The sequence below is a fragment of the Pogona vitticeps genome, chromosome 14 (genome assembly GCF_051106095.1).
Source record: "Pogona vitticeps strain Pit_001003342236 chromosome 14, PviZW2.1, whole genome shotgun sequence".
In the NCBI taxonomy this organism is placed as follows: Eukaryota; Metazoa; Chordata; class Lepidosauria; order Squamata; family Agamidae; genus Pogona; species Pogona vitticeps.
In genome coordinates this window covers 9,695,497-9,714,587 of record NC_135796.1, presented here as the reverse complement: position 1 = coordinate 9,714,587, position 19,091 = coordinate 9,695,497, and the positions used below count along the sequence as shown (strand labels likewise).

Here is a 19,091-nt window from a genome sequence, read left to right as displayed (position 1 = left end):
GTCCGGCTGCCTGTTTGGTTTGGCTGTTTGGTCTGGCTGGTCTTGCTGCCTGGTCTGGCTGGCAGGTCTGCTGGTCCAGCTGCCTGGCTTTTCTGGATTGCTGCCTGGCTGGCTAGCTGGTCTGGCTGGCAGGTCTGGAGGTCTGGATGGCTGGTCTGGCTGGTTAAGATGAGGAGCCTGTATTAAAGAGAAAAAAAAAAGAAAATAAAGATGTGGAAAATTGTAATTTAACACTGCAGGGATTCAGATCGTGACTTTGAAGAGCGCCACACTGGAAGCCTTTGGCTTGGAAGGCCACATCTATGAATTCCGGTTTCTTCCAAACCTGACTTTCTAAAAGTCTCAAGTTCTTGCCATGCTGAGGGAAAAGTCTGAAGAAAACCATGCGACCAGATTCTGATGCTCTGTGTTCTCCTAGCCAGCTTGGGTGAGCACACTTCCTGGCATCATCTTTTTTCCAAGTTTGTGTGTGTGTGTGTGTGTGTGTGTGTTTGAGTGTGAGTGTGTGTGTGTGTGAGAGAGAGAGAGAGAGAGAGAGAGAGAGAGAGAGAGAGAGAGAGAGAGAGAGAGAGAGAGAGAGAGAGAGAGAGAGAGAGAGAGAGAGAGAGAGAGAGAGAGCCTCTGTGTGCTCTTTTTAGCCAGGGTTTACTTCCCTTCAAGGACAAAACTGGATACCCACAGGGTCGAATCCTGCCACCTCATTAATGACAATTTTGCCTCAGAGTTTTGATCAGCAGCCTTTCCTCAGTCAGGCCTGGTGGCGACTGCCATATTTAGGCCACTGAGGGGCTGTGATGGCACTGTGGTGCAATGAGCCAGAGAACAATCTGCGCCCCCTCCTCCTATGCATGCAAGGGTCGGGGGGGGAGAACAGAAGAAAGGAAAGGTGGTTCTCAGCTTTGGGTCCTTGTCTTCTAAAGAAACATAAGGGTTTTGCCTGAATAACTCACCCCAAAGGACAAAGGGCTTGTGTAGATGTGCTTGTCAAGAAGGTGTTGGTGTCGTCATGCGCCATCCAGTTGAAAATGACTGACAGAGACTCTAACAGGTCTTAGGAATAATTTTGCCAGTTTCCCTCCCCCGGTGAGTTTCCATGGTTGATTGAGCGTCTCCCTGAGAGTTAGAGAACCACCTGGAGTCTCCCCAGAAGATTCTCTCTCAGGCTTTCTGCTTGGCACTTTGCCGTCCTTGGTGGGCAGCTTAGACTGAACTGCCAACTCCAGCAAAACCTCTTTCTTGCTCTTACCTGGTTTTTATTTCTCCTCCCCTTTAAATCTCAGCATTCTCAGTCACGTCCTGTGTCTCCTGTGTGAAAACATAATATCAGGATATTAGGAGGCCACGCGCAAAGAAACACAGACTCAGGTGTCGGCGACCTTCCTAGCATGTTGTCTCTGTGTAGATGATGTTTCAATAATGGGAAGGACTTTTAAAACACACCTTGTCTTGTAAAGAAGGGGCCTCTTCTGATGGGTGGGTGGGCAAGGGCTGTGGCCCCTCAAACCCCCAACACGCCCTGAACCCTCTTTCCCTCCCTTTCCTTGGCTGGCAGCACTTGCTGCTTTGCTGTTCATCTGGTTCATTGGATGATCATTACCTGGAGCAGTTGATCTAACGTCTCCATCACAAAATCCTCCTCGCTGCCCATGTCGTTCTCCAAGGACAACTACGAAAAAGAAGGATTTGCTGAAAGGACAAGCAGGACTCAAGCAGAAGATATTTTGAGACCCCTACTTTTACGAGCCTTTGTGTGTAGCAGGAGGAGAAACGAAGCTGGGATTGCAGTCCCTGGAGGAAAAACCCCTCCTGCTCCTCTTACCTGCGTCCCACCTCCCAGGATCCACTGGCCCCATTAAACCCCTCCTGCTCCTCTTACCTGCGTCCCACCTCCCAGGATCCACTGGCCCCATTAATGCACGGCTTTGCAGTGAGGAAAGGGCTGCTGCCCAAACCCCATCGGGGACAGGGGGGCTGGAAGGAAAGGATGTCTAACTTAGCCAACTGAAGGAATCCTCCTCCAGCCTCCTTGGGTGAGGGACCTGCAGGAGACTAGGAGAAAAAGCCCACCCAAGAGGTGAGAACAGGACATCGGAAGGGGCCTCCTGGTCGGGGGAGCCCTCTCCCACCCAGCAGGGCAGCAGTGGCCGGCCTCCTCTTGAGGGGCTCCTCCCAATCCTCCTGCCAAAGGTAGACTCCCTCTGAATACAGGAGCTCCCTTTCCTTCTTGCAGTCATGAACTGGGTGCGAGACCTGCCCTGCCAGCTGGGAGGAGGTTGGACAAGGGCCAGCCCTCTTTCCCGGGAGGGAGCTAGAAAGCTGGACAGAAGGCGTTGGACATGTGCAAGTCTAGCCCCTCCCCTTGCTCTGGAGTCTGGGGGTGTCTCTGAACCAAACCAAGCCACCCCTTCCGGTCCCTTCGGCTGACTCACTTTTCCGCTGATACCAACAGGGTACCCAAGCTGCTCCGCCGGGTCAGGGGAGGTTGGACTGCCAAGGAATCCTGTTCATGAAAGAGAAGTCCGGGAGGACCCCCGTTTCCCTCTTCCCCCGGGAGCCCCCTTTCCCAGGGGAAAGTCACCTATAGCCCTCCTTACCGAAGAGACCTCCGAATCCCGGAGATTGGGGTCTGGCTGATGCTGGCCTGCCTTTGGCTGCTCCTTGACCCTGAAAGAAGGAAATGACACAAGAGTTCAGCCACCCAAGAGACCGCAGGGCCTCCCCCCAGATCGCCTGAGGTGGAAATCAAGGTCTCCCTGGACCTGTGGTGGTCCCTCCCCTCCTTCCTGCCCTCCAAGCCCTCTGAGCCTCCCCCTCCTCCTTCAACTGATGGCCTTCTCTGACTTGCCTGTAGGAAGAAGATGCTCCAGGTCAGACACAGAAGCTGAGACCCACGGGATGAACCTGGGGCTCCAGCCACAAGTAGCCCCTTTGCCTGATCCTCCCCCCCCCTCGCCCTTCTCCTGGCTTTCAGGTTGATGGCAGAGCTTCGGGATTGCCTGTTGGGCACATGGGCTAAACCAGGACACCCCTTCCCATCCCATCGCATGGAGGAGAGTACCTTTCTGCACTGGATTGCATCACCAGGGTCCAGTTACTCAGGAAGCCCGGAGGCTCAAGAAGGTTGCCATCATGGGAATCCTGGAAATAAAAGGGAATCATGAAGCAGAGGACGTTCCGACCCTCCGGCAGAAGCCCGCTTCCCTCTGGAGTCTGGCAGGTCCCCCCTTGTCCTCTTCCCCCAGGAGCCCTCTTTCCTAGGGGAAAGCCGCCCGCCACCCTTTCCTGCTTATCTTCCATGAACAGCATTCCAGTGAGGAAAGGGCTGCTGCCCAAACCCCATCGGGGACAGGGGGGCTGGAAGGAAAGCAGGTCTCACTTACCCAACTGAAGGAATCCTCCTCCAGCCTCCTTGGGTGTGGGACCTGCAGGAGACTAGGAGAAAAAGCCCACCCAAGAGATGAGAACAGGACATCGGAAGGGGCCTCCTGGTCGGGGGAGCCCTCTCCCACCCAGCAGGACAGCAGTGGCCGGCCTCCTCCCAAGGGGCTCCTCCCGATCCTCCTGGCAAAGGTAGACTCCCTCTGAATAGAGAGGCTCCCTTTCCTTCTTGCAAGACCTGCCCTGCCAGCTGGGAGGAGGTTGGCCAAGGGCCAGCCCTCTTTCCCGGGAGGGAGTTAGAAGGATGGGCAGAAGTTGTTGGACGTGTGCAAGGCCAGTCGAGCCCCTCCTCCTGCTATGGAGTCCGGGGGTGTCTCTGAACCGAAATAAGCCACCCCTTCCGGTCCCTTCGTCTGACTCACTTTTCCGCTGATATTAACGAGGAACCCAAGCTGCTCCGTGGGGTCAGGGGAGGTTGGACTGCCAAGGAATCCTGTCCATGAAAGAGAGGCGTTTAATGGAGGACATTCTGACCCTGCGCCAGAAGGCCACCTCCCTCTGGAGTCAGGGAGGTCACCCCCCTTTCCCTCTTCCCCCGGGAGCCCCCTTTCCCAGGGCAAAGCCATTCACTGCCCTCCTTACCGAGGAGATCTTCAATTCCCCAAGTCTGGGCCCTGGCTGAGAGTGGCCTCCCTTCCGCTGTTCCTTGACCCTGAGAGGAGAAAAAGACATGACGGGTCAGCACCCCAAGAGACTTCAGCCCCCCCTCCCAGATCGGATGATGTGGAAATCGAGTTCTCCCCTGACCTGTGGTGGTCCCTCCCCTCCTTCCTGCCCTCCAAGTCCTCTGAGCCTCCCCCACCCGGAGAGGGAATCGGAGCGATCTGGATTTTTCTCCTCTTTCCTGGCTTCCTCCCTTCGGGGCCACTCCGTCCCTTCTTTTCTCAGCCGATGGGAAACCCAGTGTGTGTCCAATGGAGGCTCCTGGAGGTCAGGGACCTGCATTCGGATCGTTTCTAGGAAATACCGGAGAGGGCAGCCCATTGGCTCTTTGGGGTCCTACCTCGCAGGTGGGGCGGGGGGCTGCTCCTCTTCAGGGGTCCCTCGGCAGCAGGTACAGATGCACCTCCTCAGACGCTGGCAGAGAGAAAGAGGAGCCAGAAATTCGGGTTCAAAGCAACAGCAACAACAACAACAACAGGCAGGATCTCAAGGGGTCCCCTTGTTGGAGAGCGCTAAAGGTTGTTACTAAGGATCCCTCTGGATGGAGAAGTGACCCTTTGTATCAATGAGGAGATTTTAGGTTCTCCTAACTTTATCTCTCTGTCTCACCCTCTCCATTTTTTTTGGGGGGGGGGGCGTTTTGATGTTTGTTTTCTAGATTTATTTTCGAATCAAAAATAAATTGTAATATTTAAAGAAATGAATGAATTTGGGGAAGCAAGAGTCACATCACAAAGCCCCACTCCAAGCAGGAAGGTCAAACTCTTCCCACCCCCCCAGTAGCTGGTCACTCGGAGAAGCCTTGGGGGGGTGGTTCTGCAGCCAGGAAGTTCCTTTGAGGGGGAGGAGAGCAAGGGGGGCTTTGCTGACTCGGGGAACTCCTTTCCCAGGTCAGAGAAATGTGGCTGCAAACCCGGTGGGGCCAAAGGCATCCCTGGGACATTCATGGGCAGACAGTTGCTGTTCTTTGGCTGGGGTGGGGGGGAGGTTGTTGAGAAAGCCGCCTTTCCATTTCTCGGGGACTCCAGGACCAACGAGCAGGTTGAGGGCCAGATCCCCCCCCCTCAAGCTCCCTGAAAGGTGCAAAGGGACACCCAAGGGGGCTGCTGCTGTTTCCCCTCTCCTTCAGGGCTGTCTCTCTGCTGGCCCGGGGACGGGAGCAAAAAGGGGGCCCCTCGCCCAGCCCTCCCGCGTGCCCCACAACCCCTCCTGTGGTCTCTTACCTGGAACATACAAGCGATTCTCCTTCCTGCCATCGCTGGGGCTGGATGCTCCTTTAGCGGGGGCAGTCCTTGTGCTGAAAAGCGAGCCACCGAGAGAGGATCCCTGGGAGAGACCTCCCTTGGTGACCCTGCCTTGAGCACAAATGACCATAGGCCCCATGCTGGCTCGGAACCCGGTCGCCCGGGCAACCCTGTCAACAACCCTGGTTATGGAACCGGGCAAAGAACCTCCATGCTTTTGAATGAAAACACGTCTCTGCTCCCAAAGGGCTTCAAGGGGTGGGGCTGCCAACCGCTTTCCTGGTCCGGCTCCTGCGCTTAAGAAGCCCTGTTGCCTCTGGAGCCCTCTCCCTTCTCCCAGACCCCAAACCCCATGTCCTCCTTCTCCTCCTGGCTTCCCTCCTCCAACTCCCAGGCCACTGAGCGCTCCTGTTGCCCCTTCCCGGCTAGCCCAGGGGGGCAAATTCATCCCGAGCGTCTCCCAGAAGGGAGGCTCCAGAGGCAGGAGGGGCTGGTCCCGGATATCGGGCTGGGCCGAGAGGGGGGCAGCCATCCTTCTTCCCACCAGGAGGGCAGGTTCCTCAAAAAGATTGGTCTACCTGTTTTGCACTTTCCAAGATTGGCTTTTAATGCTGTCTCGGCCGCCTTGGGACATTTTCTCCTGAACAAGGCGAGGTGAAATATTTTAAATCAAGAAATAAATCATGCACACTTCTGAATCTATTTCTTTTTTATATTCACTCCTGACTTTTTTTCTCCTACAATCTCCATTGGCCATTCAGAGTTCTCACCGATCCTTAAATTTAGCCTCACAAGATGGTTTGTGAGAAAGGCCAGGCCGAGGGAAAACGGCAAGGCCAGTGTCATCCACAGAGTTTGGTGGGTCACTGGGGACTAGAAGATTGATCTTTCAGGCCCTAGACCACGGGCCTAAGTAGTCCACTTCACTGCCTCACAATGAAACACGCTTTATCATGAATACCATCAAAAGTCTTAGAGCAAGCTGTGGCTCTTTTGGGGGTTGCACGGGGGCGCTTCTTCAGCCCAGCTGATGCCTACCTCTTGAACATTTGATTTGATTCCACTCTGCTTTTAAACATAAGCTTTGGAGAACTGCAAAATATCCCTTATACCTCTGAGTTCCAGTCCACACAAAGCCAAGACAACGTGGTAGGCTTTCAGCCACCACAGGTCTCTAGCTGCAATCGTTGAAAGGCAAGCGCCCCTCTTCTTGGGAATTTCTGGACTGGGAGGAAAAGCAGCTTCCCCCATTTTGGACTTTTGCCGAGAAACAGCAGGTCTTGAGCTCAGATGAGGGTCAGAGCAAACCCACTCATGGATGTAGTTGTCATAGTTTTTTTAGGTATTTGCAAAGGGAATCCAAAGTGAGCAGAGTTCAAGAAGGAAGCCACCGGTCATTCCAAGGGACCCTGCCTTCCTGCATGCAAAGAGCTCAGTGGGTCAATTCGGGGTCTCCCAAAGCCAAGAGGCAACCGGTGACACAAATCAGCCTCTGCACCACAGACGGGCAAGATAACCCACAGAAATGGGTCGCCTTCAACAAAACCAAACCGAGGAGCAAAAATAAAAGGGTGAAAGATGCAAGCTGCAAGCATTTGCAGACAATTTGATATTTATCTTAGAAGATCCACTGAAACCAACCTCAAAATTAATAGAAAGGATCGACGAATAGGGAGAAGTATCAGGACTGAAAATCAAGAAGGAGAAAACAAAAGTTATCACAAAAAAAATCTAACAACAAAAAAAATCGGAAATGTCAAAGTTACAAATGGTAAAAAAAAAAAATATTTGGGACTATACCATGTTATCCCCAAAATAAGACAAGGTCTTATATTAATTTTTGCTTCAAAAAGAGGCATTAAGGCTTATTTTCTGGGGGATGTTTTATTTTACAGTCATTTCATTTTCATAACCCGCAGCGCCGCCACGGCTAGGAAGGATAGCGACAATTAAAATGTGTATCTTACCAAAACTACTGTACTTTTTTTGTTCCAAAGAGTACCAAACGAAATAGAAAGGAAATATTTTGAGGATTTAAATAAGATGATTCTAAAGTTCATTTGCCAAGGGAAAAAGGCAAGAATAAAACTGAAAATGCTACAAGAATCTAAAGAAAAAGGAGGATTTGTACTAACAGACTGGGAGTTATATTACCAAGCATGTACTTTCGTTTGGCTTAAAGAATGGATCACTTTGAGGAATAAAAGGCTGCTCTACCTAGAAGGACATGGTCTACAATTGGGCTGGCATGCCTTTCTATGGTATGAGAAAGCCAAAACCTATAGATACTGTACTTTCAAACTCATTATATTAGAAACTTACTAGTGATAATATGGGAAAAGATAAAAAAGAAAATATACATAAAAATACCTAGGTGGCTTTCACCCACGGAAGCATTTGTGCACCCAAATCTCAGGAATTTTGGGGCAATTTTATGCTAGAAAGATGTACTAGATACAGAAGGGGAATTAAAACCAAAACGAGAGTTTATTGCTCATGGATTAGGCTTGTCATGGTGGCCACTGATGCAAATTCAGATTAGACACGATAAAGATGTTAAATATGGCTTTTATAAGGAACAAATGGCATTTGAGCAAATATTGTTCACCTCAGACGATAAACTAATTAAGAAACTATACAAACTGCTTTTGAATTGGAAAATGCACAAATAGCAAGTTAAAGAAATAATCGTGCAATGGGCTAATCATTTGGGGGCACAGTTTTGTATTGGAGAAGTGGGAGAAATTGTGGAATAGAAATTGTAAAATAAGAATGGCGACTTTGTGTAAAGAAAATCTTTATAAAATGATAGATGGCATTTACCACCTGCCAGAATTGCCGAAATGTTTCCAAATATGTCTAGTAAATTTTGGAAATGTGAACAAAAAGTAGGTACCTATTATCATGTATGGTGGACATGTGAAAAAGCAAAACAATACTGGACTAAAATAAAGACATGGTTGGTTAAAATGCTTAAAAATGTATAGATTTTAAACCAGAACTGCTTTTATTAGGAATTTTACTAGAAGATTTTGATAAACAATCGGTTTACCTAAAACTGCATATTGTGACAGCAGCTCGGATTGTGTTTGCACAACACTGGAAAAACAAAGAAATACCAACACAAGAAGAGATAATTAAGAAGATTTTAGACTGTGCAGAAACAGATAGAGTCATATTGAGACTGAGATAGAAAGAAGATTCAGAATACTTTAATGTGTGGAATTTGTTCTACAAATGGCTATAAGATTGGAGAAAGGATTAAATCACCAAGACGGAAAAAGAAATGACTATAAGCAAACCCATGTAACTCGATGTTTAACAAGCACAAATTGAATGTATAGTGAAAAACGAATAATGTTTTTTTAAAAGAATTATTTTCCAGACCAACCCTGTTTTCATCTTCAAAACGATTCTCTTTTCCCCAACCAGCAAAAGCTTCCTGCAGAAACCTGTCCCTTTGCTGTGCGTAACTCCCCAGATTTTATCCATGCCCTTAAACGGTGTGTGTGGGACGTTATTCAAGGGAAGGGTGGGCTTATTTTCAGAAGTCGTTTACTTCACGGATGGGCACATCCTGCCTCCTCAGGAACAGGGTGTCTGGCACAGCCCATTCGATAGAACTGCAAAAGGGGTTAAGGTGGGCCTTGGCATCAGAGCCCACCATATGCTTCCTTCCAGGCCGGAGCCCAAATTGAGGGCGTTATTTCGTGATCTGCATCTCTTACGTTATATCCTCTTTCCCTCTCTTTCTTTCTGTGTGTGTTTGTGTGCAGCTTTGCTTTAGGAAGGAAAGGATACTAGATTTTTACACAGAAATATTGCAGAAAGGTTTATTGAGGGGGGAAAAGCATTTCTGCTCTTACTTTCAAACTAGAGATGAGAAATCAGGTATAGCTTAATGAAGAACGAGTCCCTCAGAAAGTTGGGAGGATGATCATTATGAGCTCATTATGGCCAGGATACATAAATGAGAAATTCTTCTTAAAAGTATAATTTTCTTTCTTTCTCATTTATTGATTGATTGATAGTTTCTTGATCTAGTTTGCAGAGCACATCTTATGTGATTCTTTGAAAAAATAAAAGATGGGTCATTGGAACAGATAGCTTCAGTAAATGAGTGGCAGAAGACAGTGCTAGAAAAAAGGCCAGGACTTGACGTAGCATCGGCGGCAGCCATGTTCTGGCTTCTCAAGGCTACTTAGGATGCAGAAGATCCGTGGGGATCCCTGAAATCTGAAAAAAAAGGTGGCACCTTTTTAATGCCCTTGAAATCAGCACACTATGGCCACAAGGGATCACCTCACCAGGGTTGCACATTTGAACGGGTGAAACAGGATTCTAGCCAGTCTGTGAGATTGTTATTCCAGACTCACCCCCTCTTTTCAACATCATCCTCTCTCCCTCTCTCTCACCTTAATATTCCTTTATAAATCCCCATGATTGTGACTTTTCCTACAATGTAAGATAAGGGGGCTGTAATTAAAAAAAAAGAGATGGAAAGTTGTAATTTTGCCAAAACACTACAGAAAATGCAGGGATTCAGATCCTGAAGACTTGGAACGACAGATATAAGCGTTGTGGATTCTCCAAATTCTGTATTTCTAAAAATCTCAACTTATTTCCATTATAGGTGGAAAATATCTGGATACTATTTGCTCCTTGAATCACATTTGAGGTGAGGGCCGTGCTTTGTAACATGAAGATTTGAAAAGAGCCCATACAATCCAAGAGCGAGGGGCCTGCCAGGCGGCTCCTTCTCTCACAGTGGCCTCTGAGCTCTCCTCAGACATGTGCGGGAGGAAGTATAGGAATAAAGGAACCCTGGAATGCATATATGTGGTTAACATGCCCAAGAATGGAAATGTTTAGGACTGAGGTAATTAAGTGGTTGGAAAGTATAACAAAAGAAAAAAATACTTCAAATGAAGCTTTGCCGCTTTTTTCATTATTTACCAGAGGGAACGAAAATACTGTGCATAAATAACTAATTGAGATTATATTAGGAGGAGCCCAAAATCAAATTGCCCATCAGTGGAAGGACGCTCAGGACTTGGCCTTGCAAAGATTTCAAAATAGAATATGGAGACTGCCTCTGATGGAAAAACTGACCTATTGTATTAAACTCTATCGGGGTGAAATAAAACTAGATAAATTTATGGAAGGATGCCATCCCTTGTCTTCCTCTGATGCAGGAAATCAAATGGAAAATGGGCTGAAGTGCTGGTTAGTCTGAACAATTGTAGAGTTAGAAGAAAAACATATATAAATGTTCAAATATTATTAGTATAGATGAGAAAATTATTGGAAGTATAACTAATTAATACTTTTTCTTTTTTTGTTATGTGATCAGAGGATTGTAACTTAAATAATAATAAAAATTTAAAATTAAATTTTTGAGTTTTCCTCAAAATGGCTTCTTTGTCTTGGAAAGCTCCTGAAGATGGGAAAATTAAAGCCAGATGGCATTCATTGCCCTGGCATATTTGGGGTCACCCCTCCACTGTTCAGATCTGCACCCCCTTCTTTTCTCCCGGCTGCCAAAGTTACACCCCCATTTCTCTTTCTTTCTGTGTGTGTTTGTGTGCAGCTTCGCTTTAGGAAGGAAAGTAGATTTTTATAGAGAAATACTGCAGAAAAGTTTATTGAGGGGGGGTGGAAAGCATTTCTGCTCTTACTTTCAAACTGGATATGAGAAATCAAGTATAGATTAATGAAGAACAAGTCCCTCCGAAAGTTGGGAGGAAGATCATCATGAGCTCATAACTTCTGATCAGATATAAAGGAGAAATTCTTCTTAGAAATTTAATTTCTTTCTTTCTTACTTTCTTTCTTTCTCATTGATTGATTGATTAATTGATCGATAGTTTCTTGATCTAGTTTGCAGAGCACATCTTATGTGATTCTTTGAAAAAAATAAAAGATTGGTCATTGGAACAGACAGCTTCAGTAAATGAGTGGCAGAAGACAGTGCTAGAAAAAAGGCCAAGACTTGGTGTAGCACTGGTGGCAGCCATGTTCTGGCTTCTCAAGGCTTCTTAGGATGCAGAAGATCTGTGGAGATCCCTGAAAACTTTTAAAAAAATGGTGGCAACTTTTTAATGCCCTTGAAATCACCACAGTATGGCCAGAAGGGATCACCTCACCAGGGTTGCACATTTGAACGGGTGAAACAGGATTCTAGCCAGTCTGTGAGAGTGTTAATCCAGACTGACCCCGTTTTCAACATTACCCCTCCCCTCTCTCAGTTTAATAATCCTTTATAAGTACCCATGATGGTGACTTTTCCTACAACTTAAAATAAGGGGGCTGTATTTTTAAAAAAGAGGTGGAAAATTGTAATTTTGCCAAAGCACTACAGAAAATGCAGGGATTCAGAACCTGACTTGGAAGAGCTGAACTCCTGAAGACTTGGAAGGACAGAGAGAAGCAGTATGGTTTCTCCAAATTCTGTATTTCTAAAAATCTCAACTTATTTCCATTGTAGGGGGAAAATATCTGGTTACTATTCGCTCTTTGAATCACATTTGATGTGAGGGCCGTGCTTTGTAACAAGCAGATTTGAAAAGAGCCCATACAATACAAGAGTGAGGGGCCTGCCAGGGGGCTCATCTCACGGTGGCCTCTGAGCCCTCCTGAACTCTACACTTTGTCAGGAGAAAGGAACTGCCATCTTTTTATTCTTCTCCTGTCATCGAGTCAATTTTAAGGCTCTTTTGGCCACTTTCCTGATTAAAACACGGCGAAGGTCACAGAAAAAGGCCTGGTGCACCGGATTTGGACCACGGGCCTTGAATTTGACACTTGTGAAACAGACCAGGAACAGAAATAGAGAAATATTATATTGGCAGAGAGAATAAAGGGAAGACAGGGTTAATTTCAGTACTTTATTAAAGTATTCTAGATAAACGACTTGGAAACAACATGGGATCCAGATAGTTTGAGAGACAAATTTAAAAACAGATATTAAAAACCACTTGGAAAGAATATTGATCTCTCAACCTTATAAATCAGTTTCATCTCAAGCTAAAGAAACTGTGTTAAAGGTAGTGCACAGATGGTCCTTATAGCCTGTAAAATTAAACTGGATAAATAAAAGAATATCAGACATATGTGGGAGGAAGTGTAGGAATAAAGGAACCCTGGAATACATATATGTGGTTAACATGCCCAATAGCGGAGAGGTTCTGGTCTGAGGTAATTAAGTGGTTGGAAAGTATAACAAAAGAAAAAATAATTTCAAATGAAGCTTTGCCGCTTTTTTCGTTATTTACCAGAGGGAACAAAAACACAGTGAATAAAGAGCTAATTGAGATTATATTAGGAGGAGCCCAAAACGAAATTGCCCATCAGTGGAAGGACGCTCAGGACTTGGCCTTGCAAAGATTTCAAAATAGAATATGGAGACTGTCTCTGATGGAAAAACTGACCTATCATATTAAACTCTATCGGGATGAAATAAAACTAGATAAATTTATGGAAGGGTGGCATCCCTTGTCGTCCTCTGATGCAGGAAATCAAATGGAAAATGGGTTGAAAAGCTGGTTAGTCTGAACAATTGTAGGATTAGAAGAAAAACATATATGAATGTTCAAATATTATTAGTATAGATGAGACAATTATTGGAAGTATAACTAATGACTACTTTTTCCTTTTTTGTTATGTGATCAGAGGATTGTAACTTATGGAATAATAAAAAATTTAAAATTAAATTTTTGAGTTTTCCTCAAAATGGCTTCTTTGTCTTGGAAATCTTCTGAAGATGGGAAAATTAAAGCCAGATGGCATTCATTGCCCTGGCATATTTGGGGTCACCTCCTCCACGGTTCAGATCTGCTCCCCCTTCTTTTCTCCCCGCTGCCAAAGTTATAGTCCCCCCTCTTTCTTTCTGTGTGTGTTTGTGTGCAGCTTCGCTTTAGGAAGGAAAGTAGATTTTCATAGAGAAATATTGCAGAAAAGTTTATTGGGGGGGGGGGGAAGGATTTCTGCTCGTACTTTGAAACGGGAGATGAGAAATCAGGTATAGGTTAATGAAGAACAAGTCCCTCAGAAAGTTGGGAGGATGATCATCATGAACTGATAACTTTTGGCCAGGATATATAAAGGAGAAATTCTTCTTAGAAGTTTAATTTTTTCCCTTTCTTTCTTTCTCATTGATTGATTGATTGATCGAATGTTTCTTGATCTAGTTTGCAGAGTACATCTTATATGATTCTTTGAAAAAATAAGTGATGGGTCTATGGAACAGATTGCTTCAGTAAGTGAGTGGCAGAAGACAGTGCTAGAAAAAAGGTTAGGACTTGGCGTAGCACTGATGGCAGCCATGTTCTGGCTTCTCAAGGCTTCTTAGGATGCAGAAGATCCGTGGGGATCCCTGAAATCTGAAAAAATGGTGGCACCTTTTTAATGCCCTTGAAATCACCACACTATAGCCACAAGGGATCACTTCACCAGGGTTGCATAGTTGAACGGGTGAAACAGGATTCTAGACAGTCTGTGACAGTGTTAATCCAGACTGACCCCCTCTTTTCAACATTAGCCCCCTCTCTCTCACCTTAATAATCCTTTATAACTACCCATGATGGTGACTTTTACTACACCTTAAAATAAGGGGGCTGTATTTAAAAAAAAAAGGTGGAAAGTTGTAATTTTGCCCAAACACTACAGAAAATGCAGGGATTCAGATCCTAACTTGAAAGAACTCAGTTCCTGAAGACTTGGAAGGACAGAGAGAAGCATTATGGTTTCTCCAAATTCTGTATTTCTAAAAATCTCAACTTATTTCCATAATAGGGGGAAAATATCTGGTTTCTATTCACTCTTTGAATCACATTTGAGGTGAGGGCTGTTCTTTGTCACATGCAGATTGTGAAAAAGGACCCATACAATCCGAGAGCGAGGGGCCTGCCGGGGGCTCCTTCTCTCACGGTGGCCTTTGAGCCATCCTCTACTCTAGACTTTGTCAGGAGAAAGGAACTGCCATCTTTTTATTCTTCTCCTGTCATCGAGTCAATTTTAAGGCTCTTTTGGCCACTTTCCTGATTAAAACACGGCAAAGGCCACAGAAAAAGGCCTGGTAGGCTGGATTTGGCCCACAGGCCTTGAGTTTGACACATGTGAAAAGACCAGGAACAGAAATAAAGAAATATTATATCGGTGGAGAGAATAAAAGGAAGACAGGGTGAATTTCGGTACTTTATTAGAGTGTTCTTGATAAAGGACTTGGAAAGAATGTGGGATCCAGACAGTTTGGGAGACAAATTTAAAAACTGAGATATTAGAAAACACGTAGAAAAGAATATGGATCTCTCAACCTTGTGAATCAGTTTCATCTCAAGCTAAAGAAACCGTGCTAAAGGTAGTGCACAGATGGTCCTTATAGCCTGTAAAATTAAACAGAATAAATAAAAGAATATCAGACATGTGTGGGAGGAAGTGTAGGAATAAAGGAACCCTGGAATACATATATGGGGCTAACATGCCCAAGAGCGGAAATGTTCCGGTCTGAGGTAATTAAGTGGTTGGAAAGTATAACAAAATAAAAAATAATTTCAAATGAAGCTTTGCCACTTTTTTCGTTATTTACCAGAGGGAACGAAAACACTGTGAATAAAGAATTAATTGAGATTATATTAGGAGAAGCCCAAAATGAAATTGCCCATCAGTGGAAAAACGCTCAGGACTTGGCCTTGCAAAGATTTCAAAATAGAATATGGAGACTGTCTCTGATGGAAAAACTGACCTATCGTATTAAACTCTATCGGGATTAAATAAAACTAGATAAATTTATGGAAGGATGCCATCCCTTGTCGTCCTCTGATGCAGGAAATCAAATGGAAAATGGGCTGAAATGCTGGTTAGTCTGAACAATTGTAGGGTTAGAAAAACATATATATATGTTCAAATATTATTAGTATAGATGAGAAAATTATTGGAAGTATAACTAATTAATACCTTTTCCTTTTTTGTTATGTGATCATAGGATTGTAACTTATATAATAATAAAAATTTAAAAATTAAATTTTTGAGTTGTCCTCAACATGGCTTCTGTGTCTTGGAAAGCTCCTGAAGATGGGAAAATTAAAACCAGATGGCATGCATTGCCCTGGCATATTTGGGGTCACTTCCTCCACTGTTCAGATCTGCTCCCCCTTCTTTTCTCCCGGTTGCCAAAGTTATAGTCCCCCCCCCCTTTCTTTCTGTGTGGGTTTGTGTGGAGTTTCGCTTTAGGGAGGAAAGTAGATTTTCATAGAGAAATATTGCAGAAAAGTTTATTGGGGGGGGGGAAGGATATCTGCTCATACTTTCAAACTGGAGATGAGAAATCAGGTATAAGTTAATGAAGAACAAGTCCCTCAGAAAGTTGGGAGGATGATCATCATGAACTCATAACGTTTGGCCAGGATGTATAAAGGAGAAATTCTTCTTAGAAATTTAATTTTTTCCCTTTCTTTCTTTCTCATTGATTGATTGATTGATCGAACGTTTCTTGATCTAGTTTGCAGAGCACATCTTATATGATTCTTTGAAAAAATAAAAGATGGGTCTATGGAACAGGTTGCTTCAGTAAGTGAGTGGCAGAAGACAGTGCTAGAAAAAAGGTTAGGACTTGGCGTAGCACTGGTGGCAGCGATGTTCTGTCTTCTCAAGGCTTCTTAGGATGCAGAAGATCCGTGGGGATCCCTGCAGATCTGCACCCCCTTCTTTGCCCCAGTTGCCAAACCAGGAGCACTGGAGCAGTTGCCATGAGGGCACTTGGTGGCAGTGCCGTGGTGCTTGGCCACGGCCCCTAAGAGAGAGCCTTCCAAGAAAGGGGCCAAGAGGCCCCGCCTGCTTAGGAGATGAACTGGCAACTCACAAAATTCTCCATTGATGCCAGTCTTTCCAGAGGCTTCAAAGCTCAGAGACACCATTGCCATTCCCTTCTGAGGTCCATAATCACTTTTTGTCGTTATTATATGCTGGCAAGTCACCTCTGACTTATTGCGCCCCTATGAATGAGTGATCTCCAAGAGGTTTTGTCCTCAACTGTCCAGTTCAGCTCTTCTAAACTCAAGCCTGGGGCTTCCTTCAGGGGGTCAGATCATCTCCTCCATGGTCTTCCTCTTCATCTTTCCCCTTGCACCTTCTTCCAGAACGAATGTCTTTTCCAGAGAATCCTGTCTTCTCATGATGGACCCAAAGTAGGACAGCCTTGGTTTCAATAGATTTGCCTCCAGGGACACTTCGGGCTCTATTTGATCAAAAACCCACTTGTTCATCTTTCTGGCCGATCAGAGGATCCCCAAAACTTTCGTCCAGCACCACATTTCAAACAAATCAGTTTTTTTTCCCCGACAGCTTTCTGAACTCAACCAAGTTTTTTAGCCATTCAGAAATGTGCTTCGAAAGCAACTTTGCATCTGGTAACTGAGACCTCCAGATTTATTACACATCTCAAAACCATCCCCACAGGAACCCATGTATCTCTTTGAAACACAACCGATGCCCTAAGGGTGGTATGACCGGTGCCCCTGTGGCTCTGAAGCAGCCAAGGCTGATGACCAGGGGGAAGGTTGCCCTCCCAGAAAGTTTGGGGTGAGGCACCCACTCCATCCCATCCCGTGAGCCACCCAGACTCAGAAAACTCTCAAACTCATATCTGCTCATATATTTGACTGCTTACCAAGTCATGATATCAAGAGCTTCCTTCAAACTGATTGATTTTTTTTCCCCTGAAATAGGTCTTTTCAATGAGGGGTTGTCTCACTGAGACTTTGGTGTTGAGAGGTGGGGCAGAGAAAAGGGTGGCCGGCTTATTCAAGGGAAGTCATTTGAATGTGGGGCTGCGTCCCACGCTCCGCAAGGTTTAAGAAAGACAATGAAAGTGTCAGAAGACTCTGTGAAGTAGGAAGGAGCCATCACTATGTTAGCACCCAATTTTAGGTTTCAGTTGGTTTTAGTTCTCCGGCAGGGAATGAGAGCCAGGACAAGGGCGGCGGGCGGATCAGGCAAAGGGGCTACCTGTGGCTGGAGCCCTAGGTTCATCCTGTGGGGCTCAGATGGCTTCCGCTTCTGACCTGGTTCGATGTCCTCTTCTTCTCACAGCCCAGTCAGCGAAGGCAGTCACCTGGAGGAGGAGGAGGAAGAAGAGACTCAGTTGGAGCCTGTCTCCGTCGCCTCGGTATGGATGAGACAATGTCTCCTCATCGAGAAGAGACGAGAGCCGTGCGCTGGGCACGGGGCTCTCGAGGGAACCCCTTCAGGACCTGAGAGGCCGGTGGGATTCTGGGGGAGGGTCCGAATGTCCTCCATGACTCTCATTCATCAACAGGGTTCCCAGGATGTGGAGCAGAAGAGCCAGAACGTGGCTCCAGTGGAAGAGGCCACTGTGGAAAGGTAGTCCCTTTTCTGCAAAGGGACGGGAAGGGATGTGTGCCTGCCACAGGACCCCCAGACCTCCCTCCCCACCACCCTCAGAGCCAGGGCAAACGAAGGGGTGGTCAGGCAAAGGCCGGGGGGCGGGAGGAACCCTTTCCGTAAGCTGGTTCCTGGGGGTCTCCCAGTGGCCGGAAAGGAGAGGATGGGAGGGGAGTGCTGATTTTGGAAGCAGAGCCCAGCAGCTGGAAAGAGGAACTGGGGCTAATGGAGGGAGTCCTGGCACTTCTGCCTTCCGTTCCTGACCTGTTCTGCCCTCTTCCCGTTGCCCGGTCAGGAAGGAGGACATCCCCCATCATGTGCAGGCGAAGGAGACCCATTTGTCGGCTCCCGTCTCCTGGGTAAGGTTGAAGTCATGGCTTCTCCTGCTGAAGGCAGGAGGGCCTTGCCCTGGGAAAGGGGGCTCCTGGGGGAGGAGGAAAAGGGGGGACGTCCCTGACTCCAGACAGAGGTTGGCTCCTGGGGGAGAGTCTGAAGGTCCTCCGGTTCATGCTTCTCTTTTCTTTACAGGATTCCTTGGCAGTCCAACCTCCCCTGAGCTCCCTCTTCTTTTCAGGGACTCCAGGACCAAGCAGCAAGTTGGGAGCCAGATCCCCCCCCCCGAGCTTCCCGAAAGGAGCAAAGCGACACCCAAGGGGGCTGTTGCCGTTTTCCCTCTCCTTCAGGGCTGTCTCTCTGCTGGCCAGGGGCCGGGAACATAAAAGGGGGTCCTCGCCCAGCCCTCCCGCCTGCCACTCAACCCCTCCTGTGGTCTCTTACCTGGAACACACGAGTGATTCTCCTTCCTGCCATCGCTGGGGCTGGATGCTCCTTTAGCGGGGGCAGTCCTTGTGCCAAAAAGCGAGCCACCGAGAGAGGATCCCCGGGAGAGACCTCCCTTGGTGACCCTGCCTTGAGCACAAATGACCGGTTGCCCCGGGATGGCTCAGAACCCGGTCGCAAAGGCAACACCGTCATGGAACCCAGCAAAGAACCTCCATGTTTTTGAATAAAAACACGTCTCTGCTCCCAAAGGGCTTCAGGGGTGGGGCTGCCAGTGGGGCTGCCAACCGCTTTCCTGGCCCGGCTCCTGCGCTTAAGAAGCCCCGTTGCCTCTGGAGCCATCTCCCTTCCCCCAGACACCAAACCCCACGTCCTCCTCCTGGCTTCCCTCCTCCTCCTCCTCCTGGGCCACTGGGCGCTTCTGGTGCCCCTTCCCAGCTAGCCCAGGGGGGGCAAGTTCATCCCTAGCCTCTCCCAGAAGTGAGGCTCCAGAGGCAGGAGGGGCTGGTGGCGGATATCGGGCTGGGCTGAGAGGGGGGCGGCCATCCTTCTTCCCATCAGGAGGGT

At 46.9% G+C, this 19,091-nt stretch overlaps 1 protein-coding gene across 1 annotated transcript; it reads right to left on the bottom strand.

Annotated features, from left to right (window-relative positions):
- Window positions 1-41: 41 nt before the first annotated feature.
- On the bottom strand, window positions 42-18,864 carry LOC140702631 (uncharacterized). Its single transcript, XM_078381658.1, has 11 exons — window positions 18,737-18,864; window positions 5,325-5,552; window positions 4,442-4,515; window positions 4,021-4,090; window positions 3,801-3,871; window positions 3,381-3,432; window positions 3,059-3,138; window positions 2,595-2,664; window positions 1,598-2,039; window positions 1,247-1,305; window positions 42-177 (listed from the first exon to the last, which is right to left on the bottom strand). Exons 2-9 carry the CDS (start codon window positions 5,355-5,357, stop codon window positions 1,989-1,991), a joined length of 501 nt encoding a protein of 166 aa, XP_078237784.1. The 5' UTR covers window positions 5,358-5,552; window positions 18,737-18,864; the 3' UTR covers window positions 42-177; window positions 1,247-1,305; window positions 1,598-1,988.
- Between the last annotated feature and the right edge of the window lie 227 nt (window positions 18,865-19,091).

Coding starts and splice junctions, on each gene's coding strand:
- LOC140702631 (XM_078381658.1), bottom strand. CDS start 5,357: ATGGCAGGAAGGAGAATCGCTTGTATGTTCCAG. Junction 4,091..4,441: donor CCCCCCGCCCCACCTGCGAG/GTAGGACCCCAA, acceptor TTCTCCTCTCAG/GGTCAAGGAACAGCGGAAGG. Junction 2,040..2,594: donor GGGATTCGGAGGTCTCTTCG/GTAAGGAGGGCT, acceptor AGTCTCCTGCAG/GTCCCTCACCCAAGGAGGCT.